The sequence below is a fragment of the Triticum aestivum genome, chromosome 2B, assembly GCF_018294505.1.
Source record: "Triticum aestivum cultivar Chinese Spring chromosome 2B, IWGSC CS RefSeq v2.1, whole genome shotgun sequence".
Classification (NCBI taxonomy): domain Eukaryota; kingdom Viridiplantae; phylum Streptophyta; class Magnoliopsida; order Poales; family Poaceae; genus Triticum; species Triticum aestivum.
Window position 1 is genome coordinate 503,232,044 of NC_057798.1, and position 19,099 is coordinate 503,251,142.

At 46.4% G+C, this 19,099-nt stretch overlaps 2 protein-coding genes across 2 annotated transcripts in view; both read right to left on the bottom strand.

Annotated features, from left to right (window-relative positions):
* The window catches only part of LOC123039268 (translation initiation factor IF-2), a 4,170-nt gene extending 4,045 nt beyond the window's left edge, over positions 1–125 (bottom strand). The window contains exon 1 of the mRNA XM_044462500.1: positions 12–125. Coding sequence (XP_044318435.1) covers positions 12–125 — 114 coding nt within the window. The remainder of the gene's footprint in view (positions 1–11) is intronic.
* Positions 126–4,897: 4,772 nt separating this feature from the next.
* On the bottom strand, positions 4,898–9,343 carry LOC123045712 (poly(A)-specific ribonuclease PARN). The gene is made up of 7 exons (XM_044468870.1): positions 8,840–9,343; positions 8,201–8,331; positions 7,675–8,003; positions 7,102–7,215; positions 6,653–6,779; positions 6,198–6,462; positions 4,898–5,933 (listed from the first exon to the last, which is right to left on the bottom strand). Exons 1-7 carry the CDS (start codon positions 9,259–9,261, stop codon positions 5,108–5,110), a joined length of 2,214 nt encoding a protein of 737 aa, XP_044324805.1. The 5' UTR covers positions 9,262–9,343; the 3' UTR covers positions 4,898–5,107.
* Positions 9,344–19,099: the final 9,756 nt, after the last annotated feature.

Consider the following 19,099-nt stretch of genomic DNA (forward strand, 5'->3'; position numbering starts at 1 on the left):
CTGAGGTTGACGTCGCCGTAGAGGTCGTCGCAGTCGTCGTCGAAGGTGGCGCCGGGGGAGGGGGGGTACTGGATGGCCCCGATCGGCTCCGCGACGGCCGCATTGAGCTCGCCGCCGGCGTCCATGGAGGCGCTAGCGACGAGGAGGGGGGGTTTAGCGTGCGTGCTTTGGTTGGTTGGGTTAAACTCTGCGGACGGCGACTCTGGTTTGGTTGAGCTCAAAGAACAAGAAGAAACCAAAGGACCAGTTCACCACATGGTCAAAAAAAAGGACCCTACAGTGTCTAGACTCTTCACCCTCGACTGATCACACGAAACCAAACGCACTCTAAATTCCGGTACACAAGGTTGAATGTCCATGATCTGCAAGAATCATCGTACCAAACCAAACACATGGTAAACATTTCAAGCAGAGGCTGCAAGTATGATATTTTGTGGACCTGCTATTTTTTTTCCTAAGCCAACCAAGTTGCGCATTGCGGAATTGAGAGCATCTAGAGTCGGACCCCCCTATGCCTGGGGACGTGCCCGGTCGCGTCCGTGGACAGTGATCGACCATCCCTCAAAAAACGCATTCCACATCCGGATACCTCAAATTAGAAATCTCAAATCTATATTACTACATGCAACGTGAAACCTAACCTAAGCAGTGCTTGTCCGATTCTGCTCGCCGCTCGCCCGACTCCACCCTGGCCATGTTCGCGGCTGCGCTCCTGTGTTGGTCCGGTCGCCGGCAAGGTAGGGTAGGGCATGGGACACGAGCCGGCTCACGGGACTCAAGACCCGCCGTCTCCCATGCCCTACTCTTCCTCGTCGGAGCCCGAAACCTGAACGGTGCCGGTGGACGTCAGATCGATGACGGATCCGTCCGGGGATGAGCCGCCGACGTCCACCACGATGCGGTTGCGGAACCTGGACTGATGCACCATACGGGGTGTCGGAGAATGCGACTCCGCCTCGCCGGCTTTCTTCGCCGCGAGGACTGTCGCCACCTCCCACGCCCGGTGCCTTGCACGGCTTGCACGCTGTGCCATGGCCTCATGGGACGATGATGCGTCCCCAATATCTGCGCGCCACTGGAAGGTTGCTCGTCCGCCAGCGCGTTCGGAGGCCAGACGGACCGCACGACCACTGGCGAGGCAGCTACGGCTGGCCTAGCACCGGATCCATGCGCCATTTGGACGGACGTAATGGATCCCAACAGATGGAGTCCAAGTGCAACCGTCCACGGGCCTCTTCCCGGGCGCGGCGAAGCGCAAGCCGGACGGCCATCTCCCCCTCGGTGCCACGTGGGATGAACTCGGGGTCGACGAATCTGGAGATGAAGGACTCGGATCCGCTGCCCGCCATGCCAGAGACGACTGGAAGGAGCCGGAGACGAGCTTGGGTGGGGGAAGGGGAGTGGAGGGGAGGGGGGTAAAGTGGCTAGGGTTTGGTCCATCAAGCGAATGTGAAGGATTTTATGTGGGGTTGGGTAGGCCAGCGTGGGCCGGGTCTGACGTGGCGGGTGTGCCCGGGCGCCCCATATCCGTCCCATATTTGGGCTGAATATGGGGGGTGTCGATCAGTCCGGGCCCGTTTGAGGGGCCCGTCTGGGTCTCCGTCTGGGCGCGTTTGTCTCTAGTTCGGATGACTACCATCCGAAACTGTCGCACATGGCCGAGCTGCCACACGCGCCCATCTACCCAGAGCCAGGGACGGAGATAGTGGATATCTCCGATGTTGAGTAGTCTACATATGTACGTAGTATGCAAGTTCTTTTATCTGCATGGCTAGTGTGGATTTGAGGTTTCATGTTTGAGGTGCTTGGTTGCAGTGGCCGATGTTTTTTGTGCTATGGCACGTCCGCGAGTGTTCGGGGGGCGGACTTTGGTACTTTTGATTGTAGATGTTGTAAGTTCGTAAAACCAAAAAAAAGACTACTATGACTTGAAAATAAGGACTTTTTAGGCTACTTGGGAATTTACGCTCCATTCATTTATTACAATCAAAAGAATTTTAAACGCCATAGGGTTCAAAGGAACCGTTACATCTATATCAACGCCATAGGGTTCAAAGGAACCCAAATATGTTATTTAAAATAAAGTTGAGCATACATTATGAAACAATTTCAAGATATCTCTCAAAAATACACTTCATGCTAAATTTAGCAATATCAATGTAGTGTTGTATTACCTTTGTTCATAAATAAGCGACGTGGTTTTAGTTCAAACTTTAAAAAGGTTTGACCAACTCACGCTATAATTGCAGTTTTACTCATATAGGCCAAAACTGAATGAAAAAAAAACTACTTTGGTCCCTATATATCTCTTCGGCCCTATTCTGTTGTGTTTGGTCTGGTTTGAACCATGAACTTCTATATTAAACCTTAAAATTTCTAAAACCATTTAAAATGAACTCTATGCTAGATGGCGGGAGTACTTCGACAAGTTGTTCAATGGGAAGAATGAGAGTTCTACTATTGAATTGGACGACTCCCTTGATGAGACCAACATGCGTTTGTGCGGCGAATCCAGAAGTCTGAGGTCAAGGAGGCTTTATAAAGGATGAAAGGAGGCAAGGCGATGGGGCCTGATTGTATCCCCATTGAGGTGTGGAAAGGCCTCGGGGGCATAGCGATAGTATGGCTAACCAAGCTTTTCAACCTTATTTTTCGGGCAAACAAGATGGCAGAAGAATGGAGACGGAGTATATTAGTACCAATTTAAGAACAAGTGGGATATTCAGAATTGTACCAATTACCGTGGAATTTAGCTGATGAGCCATACAATGAAACTATGGGAGAGAGGCATTGAGCACTGACTAAGAAGAATGACAAGCATGAACAAAAATCAGTTTGGTTTCGTGCCTGAGAGGTCGACCATGGAAGCCATCTTCTTGGTACGAAAACTTACGGAGAGATAAAGGGAGCAAAAAAGGACTTACATATGGTGTTTATTGACTTGGAGAAGGCCTATGATCAGATACCGTGGAGTGTCATGTGGTGGGCCCTGGAGAAACACAAAGTACCAGCAAAGTATATTACGCTCATCAAGAACATGTACGATAATGTTGTGACAAGTGTTCGAACAAGTGATGTCGACATTGATGACTTCCCGATTAAGATAGGACTACATCAAGGGTCAGCTTTGAGCCCTTATATTTTTGTTTTGTGATGGATGAGGTACAAGGGATATATAAGGAGATATCTCATGGTGTATGCTCTTTGCGGATGATGTGGTACTAGACGATAGTCGGACGGGGGTTAATAGAAAATTAGAGCTATGAAGACAAACCTTGGAATCGAAAGGGTTTAGCCTTAGTAGAACTAAAACCGAGTACATGATGTGCGGTTTCAATACTATTAGGTGTGAGGAGGAGGATGTTAGCCTTGATGGGCAAGTGGTACCTCAGACGAACACCTTTCGATATTTGGGTTCAATGTTGAAGGAGGATGGGGGTGTTGATGAAGATGTGAACCATCGAATCAAAGCCGGATGGATGAAATGGCGCCAAGCTCCTGGCATTCTCTGTGACAAGACAGTGCCACAAAAGGTAAAATGCAAGTTCTACAAGACGGCGGTTTGACCCGCAATGTTGTATGGCGCTGAGTGTTGGACGACTAAAATACAACATGTTCAACAGTTACGTGTGGCGGAGATGCGTATGTTGAGATGGATGTGTGCCCACATGAGGAAGGATCGAATTCGGAATGATGATATACAAGATAGAGTTGGGGTAGCACCAATTGAAGAGAAGCTTGTCCAACATCGTCTGAGATGGTTTGGGCATATTCGGCGCATGCCTTCAGAAGCGCTAGTGCATAGCGGGCGGCTAACGCGTGCGGAAAATGTCAAGGAAGATCGAGGTAGACCGAATTTGACATGGGAGAAGTCCGTTAAGAGAGACCTGAAGGATTGGAGTATCACCAAAGAACTAGATATGCACATGGGTGCGTGAAAGTTTGCTATCCATGTGCCTGAGCCATGAGTTGGTCGCGAGATCTTATGGGTTTTACCTCTAGCCTACCCCAACTTGTTTGGGACTAAAGGCTTTGTTGTTGTTGTTGCTGCTGCTGCTTTTCAAATATGTGAGACATTCATGTTTGTATATATGACCACTGATATTCTACAGAACAATAGCAAAGAGAAACTCATTTATCTTTTGTGTTCATTTCAATTAAACACATAATCATGTCATAGGGTTCTCCACACTGATCATGAAATCAACTTCTTTTAAATATCGGAAGACCTGTGAAAGAAAACAAATAATGAATGTGGGCGTTGGTGTAGATCACCAGAGCGCAAAAATTAAACCAAAATAAGCTGGTTAGTCTTCTGTACAAAAATATACAAGAGGAATTGATTTACATCGAGACGGTTTTCACATGACGCAAATTCTCAAATTCTTTCATGGAATTGGAGACAAGAGCCATGTATGCCACCCCACCAATATACACAAACGGAAACACACCGACGCCCTCTGACAAATGGGGCCAAAAAACAGGTGAAGAAGCAAACCGGAACCAACAACATCCCACAGTGCAACATTCCTAAGCAGCCCAGTGTGATGGTCGTGCTTGGTTTGAGCCCAAGCCAAATCCTATCAAAATTTGGCTAGCCAATATTTTTGGTTAAGGCTTTGGTTGCACATATTTTGGCCAATGTTGGTAACAGAAGTGAACTGTAGTTGGCTAGAACTTTGCTATAACCCTTTTTTTTTTGTCACGGTCTGTTTTAGTCACCATCCAAACATTAGCAAATTTTGTAGCAAAACTTTAACTGAATGAAAGCTTCTTACTCTTCCCTCCACTATGAGAAGGCGTACTAATCTGGGTTGTGTTACTAGTTTTTAACCCATGAACTTCAGAAGCAGAGCAAATGCTCTCCAGTGAGTGAAACAGAGGATGGCATATGATATAGAAACAATCGCACTTGTAACTGAGATCAGGAAAAAAAAGGTCTTTGCTGCGTCAGCACAAGGTTATTCTGTAAGGCACGGTTACAGTGGTGGATGCTAAAAAGCATCAAAAAATACATCGACAAAACAAATGCTCTTTGAAACAAGAGTTATTCAGAGCAGTCAGGCCACAGCAAAGTATACCACACTCAGAGAGCAATCCCTGTTAGTCATGTCCGCCTGGTTTGTTTGCCGAACAAAGTTTTGCCATCTTGAAGCGCATCCAAGATGTCTTGGCACGAAATATCAGTAGCATCTTGCTTCTTGGAACTATGCTGGGTTCCTTCTGCCTGCTTTACCGAGGTATCCGCAGTTTCATCAAGAACGCTATTTGTTCCCAGTGCATCACCGTCATCTACGTTCTCACCTCTGAGCTCACTATTTGAAGTTGAGCACACCGCATTAGCTTGATCAGCAAAGAGATACTTCGTTACAGATGAGCTGCAGATGTCTGTGTATGTATCGTAGTTTGCGGCATGTGTTTGGCCTCCTTCTAATATAGTTGACAGAGGGTGCAAGACTGAAATAGCACTATCTTGCTTCTCCAACGTAGCCTTCAGATCCATGAAATCATTTACAGACTCTTGTGTGCTGAACTGAACGAGAACAGCAGTGGAATCGATCGAGAAGACTGTCGTTACTGAAGCTGAGCCAAACACTTTGCAGATGCAGCCCTTTATAGCCTTTGCGCTCAGCCCAGATTGGAATCCCCAGATGAGAACAGTGTTATCATGCACAGCAGCAGGATATCTAAGCTTATAACATGCATCTGGTCTCTCCATTCCAGTACGCAAATCAAGTACTGTTCCGCTGTTAAAGCTAGGGGGCAGAAGATTGATATATTTCGTCAGCTTCTTATTCATCTCTAGGCTCTCCTTAGGTGTGAAGTCTTCAAATTTGACGCCAATATGGGCACACAACTGCGCAAAAACACATCCAGTCATGAATGCATCATACCCTGCCTCATGCTTAGCACCTGAAGCAAAGCATGATAACCTGCAGGGTTAGGGAAACAAATAAAAGATAAAGATCAGAAATGATACCATTTTACTGAACCAAGTAACTGTACTGAAGATGGAAAGCTAACAGCGATATTCTACATGCAAAAGCAATTTGCGCATAAGCATGTATACTAAAATAGATTGCGAGTGCGTCAAAACATCACTGGACAACCCAGGACAAACCATACGTTGTTTCATAAGCAAGTATTTATTGTCAAAAGAAGCATGTAAAATATGAACAACCCACGACAAACCATACGTTGTTTCATCTGCCTCGACTTCTATTCTCACAGGAGCCAGGATAGATGCTTCCGCAGCAGTTGAATGAAATGCAGGGCACAATAATGAGAAAGCTGAAGAAAGTGCTTTGCTTTTCTGCCTCATCAGATGCTGAACCGCATTGCTGGCAGACATAAGATGCCTAGTATCTACAACATGTGGGAAAATTCTGTTGATAGCCAAGGCAAATTCCTTAATGGATGAGGGAAGAGGCCCAATAAATTTGGAGTAGACTTGTGCAATATCTGTTTTACAAAATAGAGATAGTTAGAAGAAAGCAACCAATAACTCAGTCGGCCATCTACTGGTGAAACTCCCAATACATCCGGAAGGTATGATCGGAAAGCATCATGTCAGTATATAGGGAAACCTCATCAGGAGAGACAACTGCAATGTCAGTTATCTAGAAGTATTTGTAGGCAAAATATAGTATACCTAGGAAACAACTGTGACCAACAATCAATTTTCTTTCCGAGGCAATAAGATCAATGACATGGCGGATTCCTATTGCTGATTCCACTTTTGCTTTTCTTCTTCTGAGTAGATCTTCTTGCACATCTTTCTGTATTAAAGTAAAATCAGAGTGATTAGTTACTGACCAAAAACTAATATCTCCCACAGAGATCACTATGTATTGTTCACAATACTGGAGTAATGATTATACACATCATGATTATCTGTTGTTTATTCTTATTTTATTAATTGAAGAAAAACATATGAGCAAGTTTCACAAGCAACAATGCATCATTCAATCTACGTCACAGCAGATAGAAGCAGTCAGGAGCAAAAAATAGGTTTATAATGGACAGAAAGCAACAATGCAACATTCAATCTAAAGTAAAGCATGTGCAATTTTCAATAGGGAAGCAAGAAAATTGTCTTACCATCAATAATATACTGTCTTCATTGTTGTCTGTATAAACTACTCTCCTTTCTGATGTTTCATCCTCACCAAATGTACAAACATACATGAGATCTCTAAAGTTTTTTCTTAAAACCTGCACGGGAAATATATTACCTGATCATAAAAGAAACGGGATTGCTAAATCTCAGTCGACTGAGACTTGACGAAGTCTCAGTCGGTGCTATATCATGAGATCGTACGTGAAGATCCATGCAAAAATTTCTTTAATTTTTTCTTTCTTCTTTTTTATATATTGTGTCACTTGAATGACACTTGGTTAAGTCTCAGTCGACTGAGATCTAGCCACACCCAGAAAGAAATAGTGCATGCCAAGAAGCGTCATCTAAGATCATTAGACACTGATATGTTGAAGAATATGCAACAGAAAACATCAATCGGTATCCACATCCACACACATCATTTTAAACTGAATTATCGTTGGCTGTATTTTCACAAGGCACGTTTACTACGGAACTGTACACACATGAGACAGACAGAAACTAGCTGTCCAGCTACCACTGTATTTCAACGCATTGGATATATCAGGACTTACCAGTTGAATTAACTTTAATTGATGTGACGTAAACCCATCAAGCATAATAGCTGGGCGCATTTTGAAGAAAACTGTCTGAAATTGGTCTGTGTTGAATTTATTGCTTCCTAACTTATGGTTATCCACCCTGGGGTTGGTGCTTATTGCATCACGCCACTCATTAAATCTGATCTTCATTCTCTCTGAGAAAAGAAGATCAGCAGTACTCTTTAACTGCACATCTTCTTCCTGTTTAGAAGTATTTGGAAATGCAGATATTCCATCATGATGCAGTACATTTAGTTTCTGAAGAGCCTCTTCTTCTTGCGCTCTGGATAAATAAGATATTCCTGAGATTAAAGAAATATCATAAATAAAGAAACAATCTAGGGTTTATATGCATGATTTTTATGCACAGGCTCATTAGTAAGAAAAAATATATTTAGTGCATGACTAAGATCGATCCTGCATGATTTGGATCAAATAGGCTAGTAGATTCAGAGACATGCATATAGATTAACAAATTGTTACAGGTAGATGATGTCACCTTCATGGAAGCACGTGTTGAAATCAAACTGGTGTTTTGCTAGGAAGTCAAGTGAAGTGGTCTGACAGAGAAATTCGTGAGATGAACTGTCATATGGAAGCTCCTTGCGAGGGAAGACAAAAAAGTTATGCCTGCCCAGAAGAAGAAAAGTTATGTCATGACAAAAGGCCAATCCAGAACTGGTTAGGAACTGAAATCATGTAAGAGCTACCGGTTGCAATTGAGCTATACCAATTCTATCCAGGTGGAGCATTATAATTTTACATAAAAGAAGTCTGCAAGGCATTCCTTGTTGGTCATTCTACATCAAAGTTGTTCTCGAATGTTCAGATTAACTGCACTCTGCGATCTATGCAGCTACTGGTCTTTTATTTGATAACAAGGGATTGGCTGTCCAAAACAAGGTCTTATAAGTGCTAACTCTCTGCTGAATATCATAGAAGTTTTATATATGAATGGTCTAAAAGAGCAACAGATCATTGGAAGCTAATGCCGAAGGCATTGCGCCATCAGATCCTAATAAGCTACACGACCGCAGTGGATGTCTAGGACCAATGAACAAAGCTACAATATAGTAAACGGGGGCGTAATATTAGGCACTGGTGGAGAGGACGGAGGAAGGGAAGTGCGGGGACGCACGGATGGGCGACGAAGGCGGACTTGGCGGGGTCCCAGCGGAAGGGGCAGACGCCGAGCTGCAGCACGGCGAAGCGCTTGGCGGAGTCGCGGAGCTTGAGGTACCGGACGTCGGCGCGGTCGAGCTCGAAGGTGTCCCGCCACGGGGCGCTGGTGACGCCGCTCATCTCAAGGTCGATCCCGACGAACGCGGCGTCGCGCACCCGCGCCCGCAGCTCCTCCAGCGCCTCCTCCAGGTTCCCCCGCGTCACCTGCTTCACCGCCACCCCGGCGACGCTGCCGTTCCCGGCTTCATCCCCGCCGCTGCTAGAGGGCGGCGGGGGGGAGGAGGAGGAGGAGGAGGCGAGGCGGGAGAGGAGGCGGGGGAGGAGGGTTTTGGGCGGCGGCGCGCGGAGGAGGGGGGCGAGGCGGCGGCGGCACTGCATGGCCACCGTCGCTGGAGGGGGAGACGGGCAGTGGGTTCGCACTTGGGCTCGATTTGTTTGCCGTGTGAAAATGTGACAGAAAAGGTCCGAGTCGATTGGCCCGTACGAGAATCGTCATCGAACGGGCCTAAAACTCGGCCGCGCGTCGTAGGCCAACTCCGCACGCTCCGAGCCCTGAAAAAAAACCTCCAAAAATATTTCTCGGGAATGTTCCCCTCCAAAAAAAACTGAAAAAAAAGGTAGTAGGAATTAGATGTCATGTTTTGTGGAATTCTATAGGAATCCAAGACACGCAAATTATACCTTTTTTTGGTTGCAAATGACATGTAAATTATTTCGCAGAAAAAAAATGACATGTAAATTATACACATATGTGTTTAGATGCCTCGTAATGAATTTTGCAAGACATCTCTAGAAGATACAAAAAAGAGAAGAGAGAAAGGTTCAAGCCTTAGACTTGGCACTCATGGTCGTATTTTTCTGGATTTATTTCATACCTTCTAGCAATGTATACTATGTCCCAAAAAACTGCAGCCCAGAATAAGAACACAACAAGAGGTCTATCAACCGATCTGTACAATGTAGCATGCCTGTGTGTCAGCATACCTGACACGTCAGGCCCGCAGGGCAGCGACCACACCAGCATCAGCGCTGCCCAGTGACCCGTCAGGCCAAGACGGCCCAACCCAAGAGTCCATGGGCCGGAACGGGCGAACTGAAGACCGCTCGCTTCGTTACTTAAGGCAAAGCTGCAGGAGGAGAATCCATTCAGAGGATCAGGGTATCGACGGCGGCTACCTACCCTGTGTTCCCTTCCTTGTTCTTCCTGTTCCTCCTGCACCCACAATTCCCCAATTCATGTAAACCATGTATCTTAAGCTACTACTTCGGAGAGCTTGATCGAGAGAAATACTAGTGTTGCTTATCATCTGGTATCAGAGACACCAACCACCACCCCTCCCCGCTCCGCCATGGCACATCTCATCGAGACGCGCGGTCTTCGCCAAGCTCGCGAAGCCATGGATCCCAGCGTTTCCGCCTTCCTCACCCGCTTCGAGACCAAGATCGAGGCCGCCATCGATGGCCTCACCAAGGCGCAACAATCCACGGCGACAAAGATCGACGATCTGCTAAGCTGGCGCCCAGATCTCGAGCGCCGAGTCGCGGATCTGAGCGACGTAGTGGCTGCCCTCCAGGCGGTGCTGCCACCACTGTTCAAGGAGCAGGAGGACCAGCAATTGCGCACCTCCACGCTGCTGCCGCCGGGCGACCACATCGGCACCTCGACAGACACAGTGAGCAACCAACAAGGGCTCGATGGCCACGGGCATTCCATCTCCAACGGGGGCACCCGAGGGCGTCCCTGGTGACGCCGCCTCTGCCCTCGACAAAAGGTCAAACCGAGTTGCCGATCTCTCCAGTTCCTCTGTGTAACACCCACGATGCGACTATATCTCCCACGTGTCGAGGCACGACTTAGAGGCATAAACACATTGTGGTTTTGTCGCAAGAAGGGTCATCTTCATACAATCCCATGTAATGAACAAGAAAGGGATAAATAGAGTTGGCTTACAATCGCCACTTCACACAAGTACTTAAATAAATCATACATCATTCAGAGTACACACATAGGTCCGACTACGGACAAATCCAAAAGAAAGAAGACAACCCCAAATGCTAGATCCCCGATCGTCCCAACTGGGCCCCACTAATGATCATCCGTAAAAGAAACATAGTAACGACCAAGGTCCTCGTAAAACTCCCGCTTGAGTTTGATAGCATCGCCTGCACTGGTATCATCGGCACATGCAACTGTTTTGATAGTATCTGTGAGTCACGAGGACTCAGCAATCTCAAAACCTGCGAGATCAAGACTATTTAAGCTTATGGGTAGGATGTGGTAATGAGGTGGAGTTGCAGCAAGCGATAAGCAAATATGGTGACTAACATACGAGTACAAGAGTAAGATGAGAAACTACGCAACGGTCATCATCTAGAAGTGATCAAGAAGTGATCCTAAAGACTACTTACGTTCAAACATAACCCAAACCGTGTTCACTTCCCGGACTCCGCCGAGAAAAGACCATCACGGCTACACATGCGGTTGATGCGTTTTAGTTAAGTCAAGTGTCAAGTTCTCTACAACCGGATATTAACAAATTCCCATCTGCCACATAACCGCGGGCATGGCTCTCGAAAGTTTATACCCTGCAGGGGTGTCCCAACTTAGCCCATCACAAGCTCTCACGATCAACGAAGGATATTCCTTCTCCCGGAAAGACCCGATCAGACTCGGAATCCCGGTTACAAGACATTTCGGCAATGGTAAAACAAGACCAGCAAGACCGCTCGAATGTGCCGACAAATCCCGATAGGAGCTGCACATATCTTGTTTTTAGGGCACACTGGATGAGTCAAGCTACGAGTAAAACCAGCCCTCAAGTTTCCCCAAGGTGGCCCCGCAGGCTGCTTGGTTCGGACCAACACTTAGAGAAGCACTGGCCCGGGGGGGAGGGTTAAAATAAAGATGACCCTTGGTTTGGTCTGCCCAAGGGAAGGTTATAGGTTGTTAGGCAAAAGTAAAACCAAAGTTGGGCCTTGCTGAAGGAGTTTTATTCAAAGCAAACTGTCAAGGGGTTCCCATAAACCCGACCACGTGAGGAACGCAAAATCAAGGAACATAACACCGGTATGAAGGAAACTAAGGCGGCAAGAGTGGAACAAAACACCAGGCATAAGGCCGAGCCTTCCACCCTTTACCAAGTATATAGATGCATTAATTAAATAAGAGATATTGTGATATCCCAAAATAATCCTGTTCCAACATGGAGCAATCTTCAACTTCACATGCAACTAGCAACGCTATAAGAGGGGGCTGAGCAAAAGCGGTAACTTAGCTAAACAACAGTTTGCTAGGAAAGGTGGGTTAGAGGCTTGACATGGCAATATGGGAGGCATGGTAAAACAAGTGATAGGTAGCGCATCATAGCGATAGAACGAAGCAACTAGCAAGCAAAGATAGAAGTGATATCGAGCATAATGGTCATCTTGCCTGAGATCCCGCAAGGAAGAAGAACGAGAACCCATGAAGTAGACGAACCAACATAGCAGAACGAATCCTCACCATCTTAACATAACCGGAACTATCGAGAAGAAGCACAACCGGAAAGAAGCAAACAACATGGTAAACAACCATCACATAAACATGGCATGATACACAACCAAGTATGATGCATGTCTAGTTTAAATAAGCATGGCATGGCAATATGCAACAAACAATACTACAAGTTAAGTGGAGCTCAATATGCAAAACGAGTTGCATATTGACGAAACACCACATCGAATTATTTAGTTTACTCTCGATTAAGATACTCAACAATTATTAAATTTTAATTAACATGGAAAGAGGTGAAGCATAATAAAACTACCTATCTAGGCAATTTAAATGAGGCCGGAAATAACAAACAACAATTCCGGAAAATCCTCATGTCCATATTTTGAATTAGCTATTGTTCTTCCCTCAAGGACATGTACAATAATGTTGTGACAAGTGTTCGAACAAGTGATGTCGACACCGATGACTTCCCGATTAAGATAGGACTGCATCAGGGGTCAGCTTTGAGCCCTTATCTTTTTGCATTGGTGATGGATGAGGTCACAAGGGGTATACAAGGAGATATCCCATGGTGTATGCTCTTTGCGGATGATGTGGTGCTAGTTGACGATAGTCGGACGGGGGTAAATAGGAAGTTAGAGTTATGGAGACAAACCTTGGAATCGAAAGGGTTTAGGCTTAGTAGAACTAAAACCGAGTACATGATGTGCGGTTTCAGTACTACTAGCTGTGAGGAGGAGGAGGTTAGCCTTGATGGCCAGGTGGTACCTCGGAAGGACACCTTTCGGTATTTGGGGTCAATGTTGCAGGAGGATGGGGGTATTGATGAAGATGTGAACCATCGAATCAAAGCCGGATGGATGAAGTGGCACCAAGCTTCTGGAATTCTCTGTGACAAGAGAGTGCCACAAAAGCTAAAAGGCAAGTTCTACATGACGGCGGTTCGACCCGCAATGTTGTATGGCGCGGAGTGTTGGCCGACTAAAAGGCGACATGTTCAACAGTTAGGTGTGGCGGAGATGCGTATGTTGAGATGGATGTGTGGCCACACGAGGAAGGATCGAGTCCGGAATGATGATATACGAGATAGAGTTGGGGTAGCACCAATTGAGGAGAAGCTTGTCCAACATCGTTTGAGATGGTTTGGGCATATTCAGCGCAGGCCTCCAGAAGCTCCAGTGCATAGCGGACGGCTAAAGCGTGCGGAGAATGTCAAGAGAGGGCGGGGTCGACCGATTTTGACATGGGAGGAGTCCGTTAAGAGAGACCTGAAGGATTGGAGTATCGACAAAGAGCTAGCTATGGACAGGGGTGCGTGGAAGCTTGCTATCCATGTGCCAGAGCCATGAGTTGGTTGCGAGATCTTATGGGTTTCACCTCTAGCCTACCCCAACTTGTTTGGGACTAAAGGCTTTGTTGTTGTTGTTGTTATTGTTCTTCCCTAAACCATATTTTAGAGTTGTTAAACATGAAAAGTAATGCCATCATGTTAAACTATGCATTTTTCTAGACAATTTATATATATAGTTTATTTAATTCGGAGCTACGGTTAATTAGTTATGAAATAAATCATTTTAGCATGGCATTTGAGCAAATTTAAACAAATAACATTTTGAACATTTCAAACATGGTTGAAAGTAGCAGATTATGAAACTAGATGAAAAACTAAGCATTTTACATGTATAAAGTTTTACATATGATGCATGGTTAATTAGTTATTAGATGCATGAACACTAGGGTTTTTTCTGCAAAAATGTAAATCACTGGATAATTGATAAAATCGCAGGCAGGAAAAAAACATGACATGGGCCGAATTAGGGCTACAGGCCGAAACAGGACATGGGCGCTGGGGGGTTTCTCACCATGGGCTAAGGCCCAGCCGGAGTGGCTTCTTTGGCGCGGGGAGATGGAGGGCGAGCTGGGCCTTGGCGCTTGTCCACGCTGGCGCCAGATCGGGTCAACGACGGGGCGGCGCTCATCCTGTCGCTCGAAGCAGAGGAAGCTAGCAGGCGCGGGACTTGCGGTCAAGACAAACAGGAGGGGCAGCGAGGACGACCTGCTAGTGTTGTTCACTGGCGGGACGATGACAAGGGCGGAGCAAGGCGGCGGCGTGGGCGATGAGATGGAGGTCGGGGATGGCTCAGTGCAGGGGCATGCTCCTGTGAACAAACGCAGAGAGCGACAGAGTTTAGAGAGGAGAGACAGCGAGAAGAAACGGAAAGAAAAGGCAGGGGCCAGGGGACAGCCTAATGGTTCGGTCGCCGACGATGGCGGGCGCTGGTCTGCTCCGGCGGCGTGGGGTCCTGGAGGAGGCCGCAGGTGAGGGAGGCGCTCGGCAGGATGCGAGGCACGCAGCGGCGACGGGGACGACCATGGATGCTCCTGCAGGCTTCCTGGAGAAGACAGGGAGCAGGTGAGAGAGGGAACGGGGGAAGAAGGGAAGGGCATGACGCTCATCTACTGGTTTGGTCGGCCGACGACAGGGCTGTTGGGGTGGCCGTCGTGGAGCGGCTGCAGCGGGTACGTGGACGAGAAGGAGCTGCTGGTTGGGTGCTCAGGTAGGAGGTTGGAGGGGGGATCGATGGATTTGGTCACAGGGGAGATCGAGCAGAGGAACTCCACTCCTCTAGATCGGACACGCGAGGCAGAGGGAGGAGGCTGCGGTGGTTGGTCGATGGGATCTGGGGGGATCCCGAGGGAGATTTTGGAGAGAGTGGCAGCGGTGAGGGACAAACCTCCTCGAATTTAGGGTTTGGTCTGATTTGGTTAGGGGTTGCTTTATATATAAGGAAATAAGGGAGTTTGGATTATCCGATCGAAATCGGATGGCCCGGGATAAATAGGTTAGGAGAGTCAAAGAAGAAACGGAAGATATTTTAGGGATGTTAGGGGATGATTCGAATCCAACGGAGATGACTGAGCGGGTCTGGTTCGGGGCAGGTTTCGGACGCACGCGAGGGATGTGAGAGAGGTCGACGAAGACAAGGGTCTGACAATTGGTCAACAACAACAGAGAGAATCGGCAACTACGAACGGTAATGAGTTTTATGATAAACATGCAAATGCAATGCACATGATGCTATGAGATGAGATGCATGACATGAACAAAACGCAAAATAAAAGACAAAAACCCAACCACGAAGGAAATAACATATCACATAGCCGGAAATGGCAAGAGTTGGAGTTACAATTATGGAAAGTTACATCCGGGGTGTTACAACACTCCACCATTACAAGAGGATCTCGTCCCGAGATCTAAGGATGGCACCAGAGAGAAACGGAAGAGGAAGAGAAGAGGTAAAACTAAGTTGCTTCTTCGACCAATGAGTGAAACCAAAGAACCTTGAGAGGTTGAAAAGTTGAAAGAAAGAACATAACAGTGTCGAACACAATTGAGAGCACTGCAGTAGAAAATAGAAACAAGGAACACCATGTGAACCTTGGAGGTTGCAAAGCTATGAATGACGAGTACAATGGACAAGAAGGAATTGGAACCACTCTGGTTGAAACGAGATAGACAAGGAAGATCAAATTCGGACAGCACTCCGGTTGAAAAGAGATGCAAGACTTGATAAGATGAAAAGAACTTGAAGAGATAACACAGCACTCCGGTTAAATAGATAAGCACGAAAAGAACACGACCCTCACAATTCGAGATGATGAGTGAAAATAGCAACATCACAATGCCTCCGGAACAAAAGAATAGAAGCTAGATTGTTGGGATAGAGGGACGAAGAAGAAAATGACAACTTCTTCCACAATTGAACTTGGAAAGCATCCTTGCAAAGAAGAATTGAACGGAGTTGTTGGAAAATCAACAACGAAAGGCACAAGCTTGTTGTGGGCTTATGGAAAACATCTCAAAATGATGAGGTGACAACTGGCCACTAATGAAAACAATTGATTGGTTAAGATCAATGAAGAGAAGAGAAACTTCTTTCACCGAGAGGATAACTAGAGAACTTGGGTCATTTATACGCACCACAATTAGCAACATTCCTTAGGGAAGGCTTTTAGGTGAAATATCACCCAATATAACTCCAATGAAGAGATTGACGGGTTGCGAAGGATCTCCTGAACAAGAGAAAATGATGGGTTTAATTATCTCATTCCTGACAACTTGTGAATCATGAAACATGAAGCAAATTGTCAAGAATGACATAACACCACCTCAAAAGATAAGGTTGAAAGAATTGCACTTCAGAATGCACGATGAAGAACACTTGAACTCCTAAAAAAACATGTGTTGGGCACCATGTTTATTTTTGAGTAGAGCTTGGCGGATCTTAGCTTCGAGAGAAATCATGAAGAACAATTGACGAATGAAAAGAATCCTTGACGAACCACCATATGTAGAGCCTCCATGAAGAACTCCGGTAAAAAGAAAATGATAGAAAGAAAAGATAATTTGGAAGAACATGGTGAAGCCTTGCAATGATTTAGATGGAGCTTCATGATGAGACATCCAAGAAAACTTGGAACTTCGGGAAAGAAAAGATGAAGCATCTCGAACCGAGAAATGTGGCATGATGAACAACTCTGGAAAGAAGAAACTAGATCACTTGGATGAAACAATAACAAGAGTTACGTTATGCGTATCCTTCACCAATTTAAATTGATGACAAGCAACGGATTTGGCATACTACTTATTCTCGTAGAAAGGATTAAGAGAGATATAGCATAAACTAGAGAAATGTCTTCAACGATCCACCGGTAGGATTGAAACAACGAAAGAATGAATGAATTAATATGATAATAACGAAGGAAGTGAAATCTTGAACGAACCACCGTAAGAATTGAAAATGAAAGTAGCAAAGGCACAATTCACCGGGAAGAATTGGAAAACGAATGAAGATACTTGAGGGGATTTAGATACCTGAGAATGAAGAGATCATGAACTGATTAGAGGATATTTGAACGATTCACCAGTAAGATTTGGAGAATGATAGCTACACGCTGAGAATGAAGAATTATGACATGATGGCCTTCGGAGGAAAGAAATGGAAACAACTCATGAAATGCTCCGGATGGTAAGAAAAGAATTGTCACAATCAAAACCAATTATGAGGATGGCATGAAGCTAGAACCATGAATCTTCAAGAGAATGGACCAAGATTTTAGGAGAAATCTCTTCTTCGGTCTTCAGATGCTCATAGGACTAGGTCAAGCACACCCATCCATCATTTTCCCCCAATTTTCGGGTGAGAACCCCAATTTATGGAAACACTGTGTGAGCAATACTTTAGCATGTTTGGGATAACTCGATCCTTTTGGGTACCCATGGCCACTCTCAACTTCTTTGGGCCAGCGACCATCTGGCTTCAGTCAATACAGAAATGGCTAAACGAGTTTGACTAGGACTCGTTCACCTCCCTTCTGAGCACGCGTTTCGGCCGCGATCGCCACCAGATGCTCATACGACAATTTTACGCGATCCATCAGACTACTTCTGTCGCTGATTACATTGAGAAGTTTGAGCTGATTATCAATCATTTAAGTTCATATTCCGATACTATGCATCCTTACTATTTTTTGACTCGTTTTGTCGAGGGGCTGAGGACTGATATACAGGCGATGGTGATGGTGCAACGCCCTCCCGATCTGGACACGCCCTCCCGCTCTACTTCAAGAGGAGGTGGCTGACAGCGCGCGTGCGACCCCTGTACGTCTTCCCGAACCACCACCGCGCGTGGGAGTGCCACTGCCGTTGTCAGCACCACCGGTGCGCCATCCAGCGCCTACAGTCGCCACCGATCGCCGCAGCACTGATGCAGCGCGTGCTGATGCATTCAAGCTCAAGAAACTGCGGGAGTATCGGCGAGCTCACGGCCTTTGTTTCAAGTGCGGCAAGAAGTGGGGACATGACCATACTTGTCCCACTTCGGTGCAATTGCACGTCGTCGAAGAGCTTCTGGACCTGTTCGGCATCGACAATTTCTCCGACACACAACTGCCAGAGATGGGAGAGACAAGCGACGCGGTCATGGCAATCTCTCTGACTGACATGACAGGGGGCGACTCTGCCAAGGCATTCCAATTGCGCGCCTAGATCCAAGGGCATGAGGTGTTGATGCTGGTTGATTCCGGCAGCTCCAACTCGTTCGTCGATGCTCAACTTGCTAGGTCCCTCTCGGGCATACAAAATTTGCCCAAGCCGGGACGCGTCCGTGTGGCCGACGGGGGCGAGCTGATCTGTTCTGCTTTTGTACCACACTGCACCTGGTACTGCAAGGCCACGAGTTCTTCACTGATCTGAAAGTGCTCACGCTCGGGACCTATGATGCAATCTTGGGGATGGACTGGCTTGAGGAGAACAACCCTATGGTTGTCAACTGGCATGCTCATTTCATTGAGATACCCACACCAGCGGGGCCTCCCCGTCTTACCGGCCAAGATGCTTCATCAACTTGTTGTGAATCCATCAACTACGTGCAGCTACAAGGGCTCTGCAGCAAAGGATCCATTTCCCACATCATTCACTTGTGTGTGGTCACTTCTGAAGCTGAAACACCTGCTCCAATACTTGCCTACATTCAAAAAGTGGTTGATGAATTTCCTGACGTCTTCGCCGAGCCCACTGGTCTGCCTCCTCAGCGTGCCTGCGCTAACATAACTCCTCGTATTCCAGGAGCACAACTAGTGAATGTGCGGCCGTACCGACACAAGCCAGAGCTCAAGCCTAAGATTGAAAAACAAGGGGAAGAATTGTTGCGATTAGGGGTC

Excerpts from the sequence above, each read along its gene's own strand:
- LOC123045712 (XM_044468870.1), bottom strand. The coding sequence starts at position 9,261 with ATGCAGTGCCGCCGCCGCCTCGCCCCCCTCCTCCGCGCGCCGCCGCCC. Across the intron at positions 8,332-8,839 it reads TCCGCCTTCGTCGCCCATCC|GCATAACTTTTTTGTCTTCC; the intron begins GTGCGTCCCCGC and ends TCTTCTGGGCAG. Across the intron at positions 8,004-8,200 it reads CAACACGTGCTTCCATGAAG|GAATATCTTATTTATCCAGA; the intron begins GTGACATCATCT and ends CTTTAATCTCAG.